At 47.5% G+C, this 18,507-nt stretch overlaps 1 protein-coding gene across 1 annotated transcript in view; it reads left to right on the top strand.

The window, feature by feature from the left end:
• madd (MAP-kinase activating death domain) overlaps positions 1 to 18,507 on the top strand; it is a 170,631-nt gene that overhangs the window by 143,962 nt on the left and 8,162 nt on the right. The window contains exons 34-35 of the mRNA XM_087996208.1: positions 716 to 822; positions 10,286 to 10,355. Of these exons, the coding sequence (XP_087852334.1) occupies positions 716 to 822; positions 10,286 to 10,355 (177 nt within the window). The remainder of the gene's footprint in view (positions 1 to 715; positions 823 to 10,285; positions 10,356 to 18,507) is intronic.

Below are 18,507 nucleotides of genomic sequence, written 5' to 3'. Positions count from 1 at the left end.
CCAGCCAATCTTCTGCCCAAGCTAATATTGTAATGCCCACTTTGCACAATAACATATTGGAGGGAATCTTATCAAATGCCTTCTGGAAATCCAAGTCCTGTCCACCAACAGGCTGCCCATTCTCTATAGCATGTTACTCCTTCAAATAACTCCAGTAAGTTGGTTAATTTCCTTTTCATAAAACCATGCTGGCTCTTCTCAATGTCCTTGAGTCATCGAGAACTTCCTGAATAATAAGACTGCAAAGGGGTCCACATTGGAAACAGAGCAGAGTAATCTTCCTCCTATCATAAAACCTCAAAGATGTGTCTGAACCAAGCCCTTAGGAGCAGTTTATTCACACAATGACATGCTCTCATCAGTGGGATCTCACTGTGCACAGATTGGTTGCTGCCTTTTGTTGTATCTATGCTTCAGATGCCTGTCACTTCCTGTCGATATTTTGACAGACTCAAAGTTAAAAATCACACAACACCAGGTTATAGTCCAACAGGTTTATTTGGAACAGGTTTAATTAAACCTGTTGGACTATAATCTGGTGTTGTGTGATTTTTAACTTTGTACACCCCAGTCCAACACCAGCATCTACAAATCTTGATACACTCTGGTTTCAAAAGCTAGGATCTCCCCGTATGTTAATTGTGTGGTATATCATCCTTCAAGCGGGCTGAGGGTGTCCTTCTCACTCTTGTCTCCACGGTGTCACCCTCTGCAGGTCCCGAACTCGGAGGAGAGTTCCCTGTTCAGGACATGAAAACCGGAGATGGTGGGCTCCTGCAAGTGACCCTGGAAGGGATCAATCTGAAGTTTGTGCAGAGCCAGGTAGGTGGGTTGATGGAGGAGAGAAGCATGGGAGGGGCTGGTCACCCGGCTTGAGGCTTCATTTGGGCCCCGAGGCGTCTGTCCGTGTCAGTGATCAGTTTCATTTGCTCGGTGTTGTTCCCTTTTTTATTTCTGTTGCTGGGTTAAAGAGAGACGAGATTTTGACGTAGTAGCGGTGCTGTGGTTCTCGTGTGCTGTGTGTGTGTCTGCACTCACCATCCTGCTACGTTACCTGTGGGCTCGGCCTGTCCTTCGCTTGCTCCGAGGTGTCGCTTGATTTGACGATTTCTTTCCAGTCTTTACGTTGGTGAGAGGTAAGTATCTCTTTTGAAATATACGGAAGTAATAAAGGCTGGTTGCTATACACCCTCCTCAACTGCCAGGTTTCAATCAAACTTCTGTGAAGTCCTGCTGTGCACAGATCCCGTGGTTATTCCGCTAACCAATTCAGTCGGGAGAGGGGGCACAGTGCTGCTGCTGATTTAACTCTGACTGTCGTCCATCCACCCCTCGTCCCGCTCTCCCAGCCTTCTGTGTCATTCCTTGCTACCATGTGCTCTGTGAATATGTGTGCCACATATTCTCGCAACTTCAACCAACAGCCTGTGTAAATGGGGGCTGGTCAGTCCTGAGCCTGGGCCTTGCTGGGCAAGCAGTGCTTCAGCTCTGCCCTACACCGCACTGGGGCAAAGGTTAATATTCCATGTCCATGCACTGATGACCATGGGAATGAGAGCCAGTCAGTGTAGGTGGTGGGAATGAGAGCCAGTCAGTGTAGGTGGTGTGAATGAGTAAATGCAGATGACAGTGATAAGGACACAGTGTAGGGGTTGGGGTTTGACATGCAGGTGTTGGGCTGTGGTGGGTTGGCGTGGATAAAGGTTAGTGTGGCAAGGAGGAGATTGTGCTGTGGGTAAGTCAGCATGAGGCTAGGAAGAGGGTGATGAATGGGTTCGTGGGTGGTGCGAGTGGATATGAGTTTGGGGGCATGCACAGTGAGAGGGACTGGCTGGTGCGAGACTGTACAGGGTGGTGGGAAGGGAGTTGAGGTGATAGGGCTGAGTGAAATTGTGGGGAGGTGTATGAAAGGTGTTGGAATGGATGGTGCTGGTGTGATGAATGTGTGATAGGAATTAGGATGTGGGTGGGAGGTATGGAAAGAGTGGGAGGTAGGGCTGAGGGTGCAAGTGATAGGATTGGAGGTTTGGGCCTGTGAAGTGTGGTGCTGTGTATTGGATAGTAGGGAATGGGGGTATCTGTATCTGGGCATTGTGGTGCTGTGTATTGGGTAGAATGGATGCCGGGTGTCTGTATCTGGGCAGTGTGGTGCTGTGCATTGGGTAGTAGGGATGGGGGAGTCTGTATCTGGGCAGTGTGGTGCTGTGTATTGGATAGTAGGGAATGGGGGGGCCTGTATCTGGGCAGTGTGGTGCTGTGCATTGGGTAGTAGGGATGGGGGAGTCTGTATCTGGGCAGTGTGGTGGTGTGTATTGGATAGTAGGGAATGGGGGTGTCTGTATCTGGGCAGTGTGGTGCTGTGTATTGGGTAAAATGGATGCCGGGTGTCTGTATCTGGGCAGTGTGGTGCTGTGCATTGGGTAGTAGGGATGGGGGAGTCTGTATCTGGGCAGTGTGGTGCTGTGTATTGGATAGTAGGAATGGGGGGGCCTGTATCTGCGCAGTGTGGTGCTGTGTATTGGATAGTAGGGATGGGGTGTCTGTATCTGGGCAGTATGGTGCTGTGTATTGGGTAGTAGGGAATGGGGGTCTGTATCTGGGCAGTGTGGTGCTGTGTATTGGGTAGTAGGGATGGGGATGTCTGTATCTGGGCAGTATGGTGCTGTGTATTGGGTAGTAGGGATGGGGGTCTCTGTATCTGGGCAGTGTGGTGCTGTGTATTGGGTAGTAGGGTTGGGGAAGAGGTCTGTATCTGGGCAGTGTGGTGCTGTGTATTGGGTAGTAAGGATGAGGATGTATCTGTATCTGGGCAGTGTGGTGCTGTGTATTAGGTAGTAGGGATGGGGGTCTGCATCTGGGCAGTGTGGTGCTATGTATTAGGTAGTAGGGATGGGGGGGGGTTTCTGTATCTGGGCAGTGTGTATAGGGTAGTAGGGATGGGGGTGTTTTTACCTGGGCAGTGTGGTGCTGTGTATTGGGTAGTAGGGATGGGTGTGTCTATCTGGGCAGTGTGATGCTGTGTATTAGATAGTAAGGTTGGGAGGGTCTGCATCTAGGCACTTTGGTGCTGTGTATTGGGTACTAGGGATGGGGATGTCTGAATCTGGGCAGTGTGGTGCTGTGTATTGGGTACTAGGGATGGGGATGTCTGTATCTGGGCAGTGTGGTGCTGTGTATTGGGTACTAGGGATGGGGATGTCTGTATCTGGGCAGTGTGGTGCTGTGTATTGGGTAGTATAGATGGGGATGTGTCTGTATCTGGGCAATGTGGAGCAGTGTATTGGGTAGTAAGGATGGGGATGTGTCTGTATCTGGGCAGTGTGGTGCTGTGTATTGGGTATTATGGATTGGGATGTGTCTGTATCTGGGCAGTGTGGTGCTGTATATTTGGTAGTAGGGATAGGGATGACTGAATCTGGGCAGTGTGGTGTTGTGTAGTGGGTAGTATGTATGGGGGGGGGTTCTGTATCTGGGCAGTGTGGTGCTGTGTATTGGGTAGTTTGGGTCGGAGGTGTCTGTATCTGGGCAGTGTGGTGTGTATTGGGTGGTAGGGATGGGGGTGCCTGTATCTGGGCAGTATGGTGCTGTGTATTGGGTAGTAACGATGGGGATGTGTCTGTGTCTGGGCAGTGTGGTGCTGTGTGTTGGATAGTGAGGATGGGCATGTGTCTGTATCTGGGCAGTGTGGTGTTGTGTGTTGGGTAGTGAGGATGGGGATGTGTCTGTGTCTGGGCAGTGTGGTGCTGTGTATTGGGTAGTGAGGATGGGGATTTGTTTGTATCTGGGCAGTGTGGTGCTGTGTATTGGGTAATAGGGATGGGTGTGTCTGTATCTGGGCAGTGTGGTGCTGTGTATTGGGTAGTAGGGATGGGGGTGTTTGTGTATCTGGGCAGTGTGCTGTGTATTGGGTAGTATCGATGGGAGGTGTCTGTATCTGGGCAGTGTGGTGTGTATTGGGTGGTAGGGATGGGGGTGCCTGTATCTGGGCAGTATGGTGCTGTGTATTGGGGAGTAGAGATGGGGGTGTCTGTATCTGGGCAGTGTGGTGCTGTGTATTGGCTAGTAACGATGGGGATGTGTCTGTATCTGGGCAGTGTGGTGCTGTGTGTTGGGTAGTGAGGATGGGGATATGTCTGTATCTGGGCAGTGTGGTGCTGTGTGTTGGGTAGTGAGGATGGGGGTGTCTGTATCTGGGCAGTGTGGTGCTGTGTATTGGGTAGTAAGGATGGGGATGTGTCCGTATCTGGGCAGTGTGGTGCTGTGTATTGGGTAGTAGGGTTGGGGCAGAGGTCGGTATCTGGGCAGTGTGGTGTGTGCATTGGGTAGTATGGATGCAGATGTGTCTGTCTGAACAGTGTGGTGCTGTGTTTTGGGTAGTAAGGATGGGAAGTGTCTGTATCTTGGCAGTGTGGTGCTGTGTATTGGGTAGTAGGGATGGGGGTGTCTGTATCTGGGCAGTGTGGTGCTGTGTATTAGGTAGTAGGGAATGGGGTCTGCATCTGGGCAGTGTGATGCTATGTATTAGGTAGTAGGGATGGGGGCGTTCTGTATCTGGGCAGTGTGTATAGGGTAGTAGGGATGGGGGTGTTTTTATCTGGGCAGTGTGGTGCTGTGTATTGGGTAGTAGGGTTGGGGGAGGGGTCTGTATCTTGGCAGTGTGGTGAATGGATGGCGGGTGTCTGTATCTGGGCAGTGTGGTGCTATGTATTGGGTAGTTGGGTTGGGGGAGGGGTCTGTATCTTGGCAGTGTGGTGCTGTGCATTGGGTAGTATGGATTGGGATGTGTCTGCATCTGGGCAGTGTGGTGCTGTGTATTGGGTAGTAGGGATGGGGGTTTCTGTATCTGGGCAGTGTGATGCTGTGTATTGGGCAGTATGGATGTGGAGGTCTGCATCTGGGCAGTGTGGTGCTGTGGATTGGGTAGTAGGGATGGGGATGTGTCTGCATCTGGGCAGTGTGGTGCTGTGTATTGGGTAGTAGGGATGGGGGTGTCTGTATCTGGGCAGTGTGATGCTGTGTATTGGGCAGTATGGATGTGGAGGTCTGCATCTGGGCAGTGTGGTGCTGTGGATTGGGTAGTAGGGATGGGGATGTGTCTGCATCTGGGCAGTGTGGTGCTGTGTATTGGGTAGTAGGGATGGGGGTTTCTGTATCTGGGCAGTGTGATGCTGTGTATTGGGCAGTATGGATGTGGAGGTCTGCATCTGGGCAGTGTGGTGCTGTGGATTGGGTAGTAGGGATGGGGATGTGTCTGTATCTGGGCAGTGTGATGCTGTGTATTGGGTAGTAGGGATGGGGATGTCTATCTTGGCAGTGTGGTCCTGTGTATTGGGGAGTAGAGATGGGGGTGTCTGTATCTGTGCAGTGTGGTGCTATGTATTGGGTAGTAACGATGGGGATGTGTCTGTATCTGGGCAGTGTGGTGCTGTGTGTTGGGTAGTGAGGATGGGGATATGTCTGTATCTGGGCGGTGTGGTGCTGTGCATTGGGTAGTATGGTTGGGGGAGTGGTCTGTATCTGGGCAGTGTGGTGTGTGCATTGGGTAGTATGGATGCGGATGTGTCTGTGTCTGAACAGTGTGGTGCTGTGTATTGGGTAGTAAGGATGGGGATGTGTCTGTATCTGGGCAGTGTGGTGCTGTGTATTGGGTAGTAAGGATGGGAGGGTCTGTATCTAGGCACTGTGGTGCTGTATATTGGATAGTAGGGATGGGGATGTCTGTAGCTGTGCAGTGTGGTGCTGTGCATTGGGTAGTATGGATAGGGATGTGTCTGTATCTGGGCGGTGTGGTGCTGTGCATTGGGTAGTAGGGCTGGGGGTGTCTTTATCTGGGCAGTGTGATGCTGTGTATTGGGTAGTATGGATGGGGGGGCTCTGTATCTTGGCAGTGTGGTGCTGTGTATTGGGTAATAGGGATGGGGGTGTCTGTATCTGGGCAGTGTGGTGCTGTGTATTGGGTAGTAGGGATGGGGATGTGTCTGTATCTGGGCAGTGTGGTGCTGTGTGTTGGGTAGTGAGGATGCGGGTGTCTGTATCTGGGCAGTGTGGTGCTGTGTATTGGGTAATAGGGGTGGGGGTGTCTATTTGGGCAGTGTGGTGCGGTGTATTGGGTAGTAGGGATGGGGATGTGTCTGTATCTGGGCAGTGTGGTGCTGTGTATTGGGTAGTAGGGATGGGGGTGTCTTTATCTGGGCAGTGTGGTGCTGTGTATTGGGTAGTAGGGATGGGGGTGTCTTTATCTGGGCAGTGTGGTGCTGTGTATTGGGTAGTAAGGATGGGGATGTGTCTGTATCTGGGCAGTGTGGTGCTGTGTATTGGATAGTAGGGCTGGGGGTGTCTTTATCTGGGCAGTGTGATGCTGTGTATTGGGTAGTATGGATGGGGGGGGGGCTCTGTACCTTGGCAGTGTGGTGCTGTGTATTGGGTAGTAAGGATGGGGGTGTGTCTGTATCTGGGCAGTGTGGTGCTGTGTATTGGGTAATAGGGATGGGGGTGTCTGTATCTGGGCAGTGTGGTGCTGTGTATTGGGTATTAGGGATGGGGATGTGTCTGTATCTGGGCAGTGTGGTGCTGTGTGTTGGGTATTAGGGATGGGGATGTGTCTGTATCTGGGCAGTGTGGTGCTGTGTGTTGGGTAGTGAGGATGGGGGTGTCTGTAACTGGGCAGTGTGGTGCTGTGTATTGGGTAATAGGGATGGGGGTGTCTATTTGGGCAGTGTGGTGCGGTGTATTGGGTAGTAGGTATGGGGATGTGTCTGTATCTGGGCAATGTGGTGCTGTGTGTTGGGTAGTGAGGATGGGGGTGTCTGTATCTGGGCAGTGTGGTGCTGTGTATTGGGTAATAGGGATGGCGGTGTCTATTTGGGCAGTGTGGTGCGGTGTATTGGGTAGTAGGGATGGGGATGTGTCTGTATCTGGGCAATGTGGTGCTGTGTGTTGGGTATTAGGGATGGGGATGTGTCTGTATCTGGGCAGTGTGGTGCTGTGTATTGGGTATTAGGGATGGGGATGTGTCTGTATCTGGGCAGTGTGGTGCTGTGTGTTGGGTAGTGAGGATGGGGGTGTCTGTAACTGGGCAGTGTGGTGCTGTGTATTGGGTAATAGGGATGGGGGTGTCTATTTGGGCAGTGTGGTGCGGTGTATTGGGTAGTAGGTATGGGGATGTGTCTGTATCTGGGCAATGTGGTGCTGTGTGTTGGGTAGTGAGGATGGGGGTGTCTGTATCTGGGCAGTGTGGTGCTGTGTATTGGGTAATAGGGATGGCGGTGTCTATTTGGGCAGTGTGGTGCTGTGTATTGGGTAGTAGGGATGGGGATGTGTCTGTATCTGGGCAATGTGGTGCTGTGTGTTGGGTAGTGAGGATGGGGGTGTCTGTATCTGGGCAGTGTGGTGCTGTGTATTGGGTAATAGGGATGGCGGTGTCTATTTGGGCAGTGTGGTGCGGTGTATTGGGTAGTAGGGATGGGGATGTGTCTGTATCTGGGCAATGTGGTGCTGTGTGTTGGGTAGTGAGGAATGGGGATGTGTCTGTATCTGGGCAATGTGGTGCTGTGTGTTGGGTAGTGAGGATGGGGGTGTCTATTTGGGCAGTGTGGTGCTGTGTATTGGGTAATAGGGATGGGGGTGTCTTTATCTGGGCAGTGTGGTGCGGTGTATTGGGTATTAGGGATGGGGGTGTTTGTGTATCTGGGCAGTGTGGTGCTGTTTGTTGGGTAGTGAGGAATGGGGTGTCTATTTGGGCAGTGTGGTGTTGTGTATTGGGTAATAGGGATGGCGGTGTCTATTTGGGCAGTGTGGTGCGGTGTATTGGGTAGTAGGGATGGGGATGTGTCTGTATCTGGGCAATGTGGTGCTGTGTGTTGGGTAGTGAGGATGGGGGTGTCTATTTGGGCAGTGTGGTGCGGTGTATTGGGTAGTAGGGATGGGGATGTGTCTGTATCTGGGCAATGTGGTGCTGTGTGTTGGGTAGTGAGGATGGGGGTGTCTGTAACTGGGCAGTGTGGTGCTGTGTATTGGGTAGTAGGGATGGGGATGTGTCTGTATCTGGGCAATGTGGTGCTGTGTGTTGGGTAGTGAGGAATGGGGTGTCTATTTGGGCAGTGTGGTGCTGTGTATTGGGTAGTAGGGATGGGGATGTGTCTGTATCTGGGCAATGTGGTGCTGTGTGTTGGGTAGTGAGGATGGGGGTGTCTATTTGGGCAGTGTGGTGCGGTGTATTGGGTAGTAAGGATGGGGATGTGTCTGTATCTGGACAATGTGGTGCTGTGTGTTGGGTAGTAAGGAATGGGGATGTGTCTGTATCTGGGCAGTATGGTGTGTTTTGGGTGGCAGGGATGAGGGTGTCTATCTGGGCAGTGTGGTGCTGTGTGTTGGGTAGTAGGAATGGGGATGTGTCTGTATCTGGGCAGTATGGTGTGTGTTGGGTAATCGGGGTGGGGGTGTCATATCTGGGCAGTGTGGTGTGTATTGCATAGTACACCTGTGGCTTGCTCTGGCGATTCCCTGTGGTTCTGGAAATGTCTTCAGTGGCTGATGGTGTGCATCTATGACTGTACTGCAGTGTTTGCAGAATGGAGGCAATAGACACTGTATGTGTTTTGGAGTGACTGACTGCTGGACCGTTGATCGGATTGCTCTCTCCAGGGGTATGAGTAGATACCCAGGCTCCCATTGTACTTGGATACAACTTCAGACTAGCCCTGAAGGGTGACAAGGCAAATTAAAATTGGAAGAATCCCAAAATTATGAGAATGGGATTAGAATGACTAATTCTGTCATTGGTTTGAGGAGTGAGGAAACTGCCTGGTTTATGAAAGGCTATAGAATGTCAACTTGAGTGTGGGATAAATGAACTGGAGTTTGAGAAAACCTTTGGTAACAATGCATTTTGATACCCTCTCTTATTGGTGTTAGCAGGTAAGTGCAGTTAGTCAGACTGGAGGTTAAAGTGTGTAGAAAGGAGTGCAAATTCAATTGGATGGGTATTGTTAGAGATTGGAAGTGGGATTTTTTAAAAAGTCCATTCATGAGTATGAGAGTGGCTGTAGCATTTATTTGTTGGCTGTCCCGAGTTGCCCTTGCACAGGTGGTGGTGAGCAGGCACCTTGAACCACTGCTGTCCATTTGTTGGAGGTAGACCCACAATGCCCTAAAGGCGCTCATTCTGGGATTTGAATGCAGTTAATCTAAATGAACATTGGAGAGCAACTTGCAGGTGATCTTGTCTTTCTGGATGGAAGCGGTCATGGGTTTGGACGACGAAGGAATTGGATGGGAGATTAAAGGAAATTGAGAATGCAGGATTTGGAAAAACCGGGGGAGAAGTTGCAAGGAGTGAGGGCAAGTGGAAGTTGGAAAGGATTTAATTGGTTTGGAATTGAGGACTAAGAGGACTGTAATGCTTTGAACCAGATTCATTTGGGGTCGAATTGGGGAAACATATGTAAACTTTACAAAACACAAACTGCTGCTAATGACAATTTGCGTGCAATCCATAGTTAATTTTAAAACCAAGACTGATAGGTTTAAACCAAGGTATGGATGTCTAAGGCTGAGAGGAAAAGATTGATTGGTGGGTGGATAAATTAAGTTCACATCTCGATCAACACTGATCCAACTCAATGGCCTACTCTTGCTCCTGTGTTTAGTTACATCAAGCTACAGTTAAACAGGCTAAATGGCCTGTTTGGTGAGACACCGCCTGCACTCCACAATGAAGGAGAGCTGAATATAATGTGGTATGTTTGGTGTTCCTTAACTGTACTCTATTCCATGCAAACTTTGTGCCTAACATGTATGCACAAACCTGTTTAAAGTTGTGTATGTATATTCATACCATGCGCAGCCATGTTATTCAAGTTTTAGCAGGGGCTGTACATAAATGCGGAGGAAGGCAGTGCATGTGTGTAACGGGCCATCCCTTGGTGTGACCTGCTGGTCCCCAGGCCTGGTCAACAATGGGGAAGAGTGAGAGAGTGGTGTGAGTGTGTTGGGTGTCTCCTTGCTGTGCCTGATATTAATTGAAACCATTTCTCTTCCATGCTTTCTCCTCCTGCAAGGAGTGGAAGGTACCAGTCTACTGCTGTCTATGCTTCTTAGCAAGAATTTCTCATTCTTTTAGTTTTGCTTTGTGGCAGATTGTGGGAATTATCTCTTTATTTATTACACGCTCTTTGCTAGATCTGCAGTGATGTTCATTTTGTTTTCTGAAAGAAGATATCATTCCTGGCTTTTATGCTGTTCTTAATCTCGGCTCATAACCGTTTATCTTTTTGTTTGTTTTCAGGTTTTCATTGAACTGAATCACATTAAAAAGTGCAATACAGTCAAGGGAGTCTTTGTCCTGGAAGAATTTGGTAATTAACTATTTGATATTGGCTCTGTGCCAGACATCAGCACTCAAACATCCGACAGAGACACTCCTTCGCAGGGTTTGGAGGGGTGCAGAGCAAACCAGGAGAGGCTTGACACTGAAAGCCCAGTCATTGGCTGTAGTTGGAAACCAGGGCTCCATCAGTCTCCGATATTTGCATGGTTTCAGTGCGATTGACATGGAGTTACTGAGGGTTTCCTCTGGCTTAGGGCCATGAGTGGAACTTCCTCTATTGTTTTGATGTTTCACAATGACCTCATGGTAAGGGAGCAGGATCTGAGGCCAAAGGGTGAAGGATGACAGTGGGATGTACACAATCAGATTTAGGGTATACAGTTGCCCAATGCTGTCCCTGTGACTGATGGTGTAATAATATTGAAAGGATGGTATAGTAATATTGAAAGGACAGTGCTACGCTCCCTATTTATGAGGGTGGTATTGTGTTGAAAGAAAAATGCTACATCTCCCCAGTGACTGAGGATGCCTTAATATCGACGGTGCCACATTCCCCAAGTGACTGAGAATGCTATAATATTGAAAGGACAGTGCTGCACTCCCCGGTGGCTGAGGGTGTTGTCATATTGAAAGAAATTCTCAATTCCCCAGCAACTGAGGGCTTGAAAAGGCAAAGCAACATTTCCCCAGGTGAGATGGCGCGAACGTTTGCTCAGGAAAGATGTGCCTTTCCCTTCTGAGTGAATCTTATCCCTACTCGCTATTGGGTGCGACTGGAGCTTGGAATTGAAAGGTCGCTGAAAGCAGTCAGTAGGGGAATGGGATTTGATTGTTGCTCCTCACGGTTCAGTATAGAAACCAGTACGATAGAGGTCTTCAGAGGCAAGTGGGCACTGAAGGGCCAGTGTACATAATTACCCCAGACAATGTTATTTTGATTTAGTAAATTTAGGTTCCTTTGTGTAAGTTTTTTTTTCAAGAACCCCAGGATAAAGCAGTTTTTGTTGCCCTGAATCCTGGTGTAAGACCCTTGTGTCCATAGCCATGAATCGTAGTGTAACCCAACATGTGTATAGCACTGAATTCAGTGTCGGCCCTAAATGTGCAGATGCACTGAATTCTGTTGTAAACCCCATGTACATGCTGTCAGGATGTTGTATCGCAGTCTGGGTCTGTGTACGGACAGCATCAGTGGCATGTCCAATGGGCATTGGACCCTCCACTTGCTGTCATTCTGAGTCCCGTACATTAAAGAGGTTTCCTGTGAGTGTGTCAGTTTTTACTGACTCGAGTGTAACAAGGATATGGTTCAGTAGCAGGTCCTGTGCATGAGGAGGCTGATGATTGTCGTTAGGTTAATGTGCTTTTTGGTGGAATTCAGGTGTCACTGGCTGGGCTAGTATTCATTGTCCATTCCCAGTTGCCCTTGAGAAGGTGCTGGTGAGCTGCTTTCTTAAACTACTGCAGTCTGTATGGTGTAGATAAACCTACAGTCTCTGAGGGAGGGAATTTCAGTAGTTGGACCCAGTGCCAGTGAAGGAATGGTAATATATTTCCAAGTCAGGATGGCGACTGACTTCAATAGGAACTTGCTGGGAGCGATGTTCCCATGTATCTGATGCCCTTGTCCTTCGAGATAGAAGTGGCTGTGGGTTTGGAAGGTGCTGCCTAATTTCATTGGTGAATTTCTGCAATACCTCTCCAGCTGTCTTCAATGCTACTGAGTATTGTAGAAAGGGATTTTTTTTTCATGTGCCATCAAGCAGGCTGTGTTGTCCTGGAAGGTGTCAAGCTTCTTGCATGTTGTTGGGAGTGCACCCATCCAAACAAGTGGGGAATATTTCATCACAGTCTTGAATGGTACATTATTGATGATGGGAAGAGAATGGTTTGCAGTATTCCTAGTCTCTGACCTGCTCTTGGAGCCACTGTATTAATGTGGTGAGTCTAATTCAGTTTCTGGTCAATTGTAACCCCAGGATGTTGTTAGTGGGGAACCTAGTGATCGTAATGCCATTGAATATTTGTAGCATGGCATATTAGAATTCATGGCGAGGACTACCCAGGGAAGAATGGGCCTCAGAGGTTTGGAACACCTAGGGTAGACAGAGGTTTAGAGTGAGTGAGGACTGCGGATGCTGGAGATCAGAGTCAAAAAGGGTAGTGCTAGAAAAGCATGGCAGGTCAGGCAGCATCCGTGGGGCAGGAGAATCGATATTTCAAGCATTCCTGATGAAGAGCTTATGCTCAAAGTGTCGACTCTGCTGCTTCTTGGATGCTGCCTGACCAGCTGTGCTTTTCCAGCACCATGCCTTTTGACTCAGATTTCCGGAGAGGGGTAATTAGGAGGACAAAGGTTAGGAACGCTCTGGGGTTAGCCTCAGGTTAGGCGTGTCTGGGGGTGGGGTGCTGCTGCAGCATCGGAGTGACTGGGGTGAGTGGTGGGCTGCAGGTTTGGAGTATCTGGGGGATAGGGAGCAAGGAGTGCCTCTGTTGCTTTCCTGCCTCTGATTTTGAGTGTCTGCTCTGTTCATGGTGATACAACATTGACTCGCTGCCTTGACCACTCTGAAAACCTTGCTACTCCTTCAGGTAATGACAGCACATTAGATTCACTATATCTTTTCCTGTTGCTGCTGTAAGTTTGTTCCTCCCAGCCTGACTGCCTATTCCATAGCGTGTCCTGATGAATTTCCTCTCCTTTGCTCCCTTCCCCTGTCTCCCTTATTCTATCCTCCTGTGTCTCTCTTGCTCCCTCACTCGACTGTTGCCCTCCCCTACATGTCGTTCATTCTCTCCCTGCAATTCCCATCCCATCCCACCAAAAAAAACCTTTCTTTCCTTTCATATCAAACCTAATGTTGATCTGATACTATACATTCAGTTTTTGGCAGTATTTGCTCTTTGGTGTCGCAAAATCTATGACTATGAATTCTGGTGCTGCACAGGATTCTAATCTGCCAGTCCAGTGTCTGAGGGAGTGCATCACCTGAGGCAAACGTGCAATTATTTATACACGACTCTTTTCAATAGCGCATTGTGTCACATGTCCCACAGCGGATATCTCTGGCACTGGCCTATTCATGGGGTCTTGAGACAATACCATCTGGCCTCCATTACAACAGCGATTATACTTCAAACATGCTTCAGTGGCTGTGAAAGTCCTTGACAAATCCTACTACCTGGAAAAGCTACATAATTGTAAAGGTTTTCTCTTTGAGTCAGTTATAAGTTGTGTTTCAAAGGCAAGGAATACATAAGCAGCATTCTCCCATACAGCACAGATATTTTCCCCTGGGGGGCAGTGTGAGCCTTCTGCTAACTGGAACAATAACTCTAAGTGTCATTCCCCTCATTCTTCCCAGTGATCTCTGACCTGTAAAGGCCAGGCTAATTAACACACGTTTGTGGTCGAAATTCTGGGAATGATACCTTAGTGTGAGTGCTTGATTCCCACCCTCTGTATCCATAACACTGCATATACTTTCAGCATGTGACTCTATAAACGCAATCGGAATGTCTCTCACTGTGTGTATGCAGTCTGGTTATGTAAAACAAGTCATACATCCTCAGCAATACTTACATATTTGTAGTCTGGGTATATATGACATGGCACACAGCCTGATGATATCTGTGCTTTTACATCTGTTTGCATCCATAGCTCTGTCTATGACATTGCGTAGTGTCAGTACATTTGTATACCAAAACATAGTTCGTATACACACAAACTGAGAATGCTTGCAATGTTTCACATATCTGGACTGTGTTTAAATATGTATAGATTCTTGCTGCATACAGTGTTTCATATCTTTAGACTGTGTTTATATACACGTGGACTGAGTCTTTGTGTGAAACAGAGCAAACAACCACAGTCCATGTGTATGGAAACACAGTCTGAGTGGGTGAAACACTGCATACAGCCTCAGTCTGTGTACGTAAACATGGTCTGAGTGGGTGAAACACCGTGTAGAGCCTCTGTCTGTGTATAAACACAGTCTGGGTGAAACATTGCTTACAGCCTAAGTCTGTGTATGTAAACACAGTGAGTGGGTGAAACACTGTCCAGCCTTAGTCTGTGTCATGGAGGTCTGTTGTTCAATTCACCATTGAATCACAGGATGGTTACGGTCTGGAAGGAGACCATTAAGCCCCTCATTGTCAGCAGTAGCTTTCTGAATGAGCAAAGTGCAATGCTCCTGATCTTTGCCTATAACTCATACATTATTTGCATAATCACATACTGCCTCAATTGGCATTGCCTCTAGTACAGTAGACTTCACCTTGACTGCTGTACTGACAATCAATGATATGGGTAAGCATGAATCCAGAGGTTGCTGAGCAAGACAAACATTTGGAACAAGCTGATGCTTATAACAGTTGCAGTTTTGATGAATGAGAGGTGATGTTATTGAAGCATATGTGATCCTTCGAGGGTTTGACCGGGTAGCTGATGGACCCTATGGTAGAGACTGGAATCAGGGACATGGCGAAAATAAATGTCCTACCATTTCAGAAAGAAATGGATGTTTTCTCAGTTGTTAATCTTTGGAGTGCTCTTCCCCAGAAAGCAGTGCAGACATGGCCATTGTGTTTATCCATGCTTAAATTCGACAGTTCAGAATGAGGTGGGGAGAGGGGGGTCAGACGGGAAAGTGGAACTGCGACCACAGCTGTCGCATCAGCTAGGATCTCAGTGAAGAACTGAATAGCCTATTGTTTCTAATTCATATATTCCTGTACTCCATGAGCTCCTCAAAACCGTGTCTGCTTGCCACTGACCAGTGTAACATTGAGAACACAACTTGGCATTTGGCCATTTGTTCTGGAATCGTCCCTTTTAAAAGTATGGTTGGTGTTCGTTACAATTATGCAATATATTTCTTAAAATAATATCAGTGCCCACATGGTGTCATTGCAGTAACATGGCATTGTTGGAAATTTAAAAATCAGTTATTAGAGTCAGAGATGTACAGCATGGAAACAGACCCTTTGGTCCAACCTGTCCATGCCGACCAGATATCCCAACCCAATCTAGTCCCATCTGCCAGCACCCAGCCAATATCCCTCTAAACCCTTCCTATTCATATACCCATCCAAATGCCTCTTAAATGTTGCAATTGTACCAGCCTCCACCACTTCCTCTGGCAGCTCATTCCATACATATACCACCGTCTGCATGAAAAGGTTGCCCCTTAGGTCTCCTTTATATCTTTCCCCTCTCACACTAAGCCTATGCCCTCTAGTTCTGGACTCCCCGACCCCAGAGAAAGACTTTGTCTATTCATCCTATCCGTGGCCGTCATAATTTTGTAAACCTCTATAAGGTCATCCCTCAGCCTCAGACGCTCCAGGGAAAACAGCCCCAGCCTGTTCAGCCTCTCCCTGTAGCTTAACTCCTCCAACCCTTGTAAATCTTTTCTGAACCCTTTCAAGTTTCAAAACATCTTTCCGATAGGAAGGAGATCAGAATTGCACGCAATATTCCAACAGTAGCCAACCAATATCCTGTACAGCCACAACATGACCTCCTAACTCCAATATTCAATGCTTTGTCTAATAAAGGAAAGCATACCACTTTCTTCACTAACCTATCGACCTGCGACTCTACTTTCAAGGAGCTGTGAACCTGCACTCCAAGGACTCTTTGTTCAGCAACACTCCCCAGGACCTTACCATTAAGTGTATAAGTGCTGCTAAGATTTAGTTTCCCAAAATGCAGCAACTCACATTTATCTGAACTGAAGTTCATCTGCCACTTCTCAGCCCATTGGCCCATCTGGTCAAGGTCCTGTTGTAATCTGAGGTAACCTTCTTCGCTATCCACTACACCTCCAATTTTGGTGTCACCTGCAAACTTACGAACTGTATCTCTTATGCTTGCATCCAAATCATTTATATAAATGACAAAAAGTAGAGGACCCAGCACCGATCCTTGTGGCACTCCACTGGTCACAGACCTCCAGTCTGAAAAACAACCCTCCACCACCACCCTCTGTCTTCTACCTTTGAGCCAGTTCTGTTTCCAAATGGCTAGTTCTCCCTGTATTCCATGAGATCTTAACTTGCTAATCAGTCTCCCATGGGGAACCTTGTTGAACGCCTTACTTAAGTCCATATAGATCACATCTACCGCTCTGCCCTCATCAATCCTCTTTGTTACTTCAAAAAACTCAATCAAGTTTGAGAGACATGATTTCCCATGCACAAAGGCATGCTGACTATCCCTAATCAGTCGTTGCCTTTCCAAATACATGTTCATCCTGTCCCTCAGGATTCCCTCCAACAACTTGCCCACCACCGACGTCAGGCTTACCAGTCTATAGTTCCCTGGCTTGTCCTTACCACCCTTCTTAAACAGTGGCACCACGTTAGCCAACCTCCAGTCTTCTGGCACCTCACCTGTGACTATCGATGATACAAATATCTCAGCAAGAGGCCCAGCAATCACTTCCCTAGCTTCCCACAGAGTTCTTGGGTACACCTAAACAGGTCCTGGGGATTTATTCACTTTTATGCATTTCAAGACATCCAGCACTTCCTCCTCTGTAATCTGGACATTTTGCAAGATGTCACCATCTATTTCCCTACAGTCTATATCTTCCATGTCCTTTTCCACAGTAAATACTGATGCAAAATACTCATTTAGTATCTGCCCCATTTTCTGCGGCTCCACACAAAGGCTGCCTTGCTGTTCTTTGAGGGGCCCTATTCTCTCCCTAGTTATCCTTTTGTCCTTAATTTATTTGTAAAAACACTTTGGCTTCTCCTTAATTCTATTTGCCAAAGGTATCTCATGTCCCCTTTTTGCTTTCCTGATTTCCCTCTTAAGTATACTCCTACTGCCTTAATACTCTTCTAAAGATTCACTCAATCTATCCTGTCTGTACCTTACATATGCTTCCTTCTTTTTCTTAACCAAGCCGTCTATTTCTTTATCAAGCCGTCTATTTCTTTATTCATCCAGCATTCCCTATACCTACCAGCCTTCCCTTTCACCCTAACAGGAATATACTGTCTCTGGACTCTCGTTATCTCATTTTTTAAGGCTTCCCATTTTCTAGCCGTCCCTTTACCTGTGAACATCTGCCCCCAATCAGCTTTTGAAAGTTCTTGCCTAATATCATCAAAATTGGCCTTTCTCCCATTTGGAACTTCAACTTTTAGATCTGGTCTATCCTTTTCTGTCATTATTTTAAATCTAATAGAATTATAGTTGCTGGCCCTAAAGTGCTCCCCCACTGACATCTCAGTCACCTGACCTGCCTTATTTCCCAAGACTGGGTCAAGTTTTGCACCTTCTCTACTGGGTACATCCACATACTAAATCAGAAAATTTTCTTGTACACACTTAACAAATTCCTCTCCATCGAAACCCTTAACACTATGGCAGTCCCAGTCTATGTTTGGAAAGTTAAAATCCCCTACCATAACCACTCTATTATTCTTACAGATAGCTGAGATCTCCTTACAAGTTTGTTTCTCAATTTCCCTCTGACTATTAGGGGGTCTATAATACAATCCCAATAAGGTGATCATCCCTTTCTTATTTCTCAGTTCCACCCAAATAACTTCCCTGGATGTATTTCCAAGAATATCATCCCTCAACACAGCTGTAATGCTATCCCTTATTGCTTGTTTAGGTTTCCTCTGAGTCATTTTTCCTTATTGTATTTTGCTTTCTGCGTCTGGCTTGACGCTGAATTCATGATTGGAACTACCCAGTACTCTGTCCTATTCCCACTCTGACCTCTGTGTCCTTGGACTCCTGCAGTATTCCAGTGACGCACAGTGTAAACACCACATCTACCAGGAAGGCACTTTAAAGCCTTTTGAACTCAGCATTGCGTTGAAACATTTCAGTTTGTCGCCTCTCTCCCTGTTGTTTTACAAATCAGCTGTTAGTCATGTTTCTATTTTTTTTTCCATTTACTCCACCTGTCCTACATCTTTTTATTTCTGTGTCCCATTTCCAACTCTTTTCAACCTTTGCACCATTAGCCTCTTCTGTCCTTTAATCTCTCCACGCCCTCCCCCGCTTTCCCTGCCACTTCACTCGAGATCAGTTCCTTCTCCAAGTCCTTCCAGTTCTGACAGAGTCATGACCTGAAAAATGCTCTTTCTTTTTCTCTCCATGCATGCTGTTGACCTGCTGAGTATCACCAGCACTTTCTGCACTTTTC

This window comes from Chiloscyllium plagiosum, unplaced genomic scaffold, assembly GCF_037043375.1.
Source record: "Chiloscyllium plagiosum isolate Xiang-an unplaced genomic scaffold, Cpla_swu_hap1 HiC_scaffold_18, whole genome shotgun sequence".
NCBI lineage: Eukaryota > Metazoa > Chordata > Chondrichthyes > Orectolobiformes > Hemiscylliidae > Chiloscyllium > Chiloscyllium plagiosum.
Note: the sequence above shows the minus strand (reverse complement) of the source record. Positions and strands in the feature narration are given on the sequence as shown.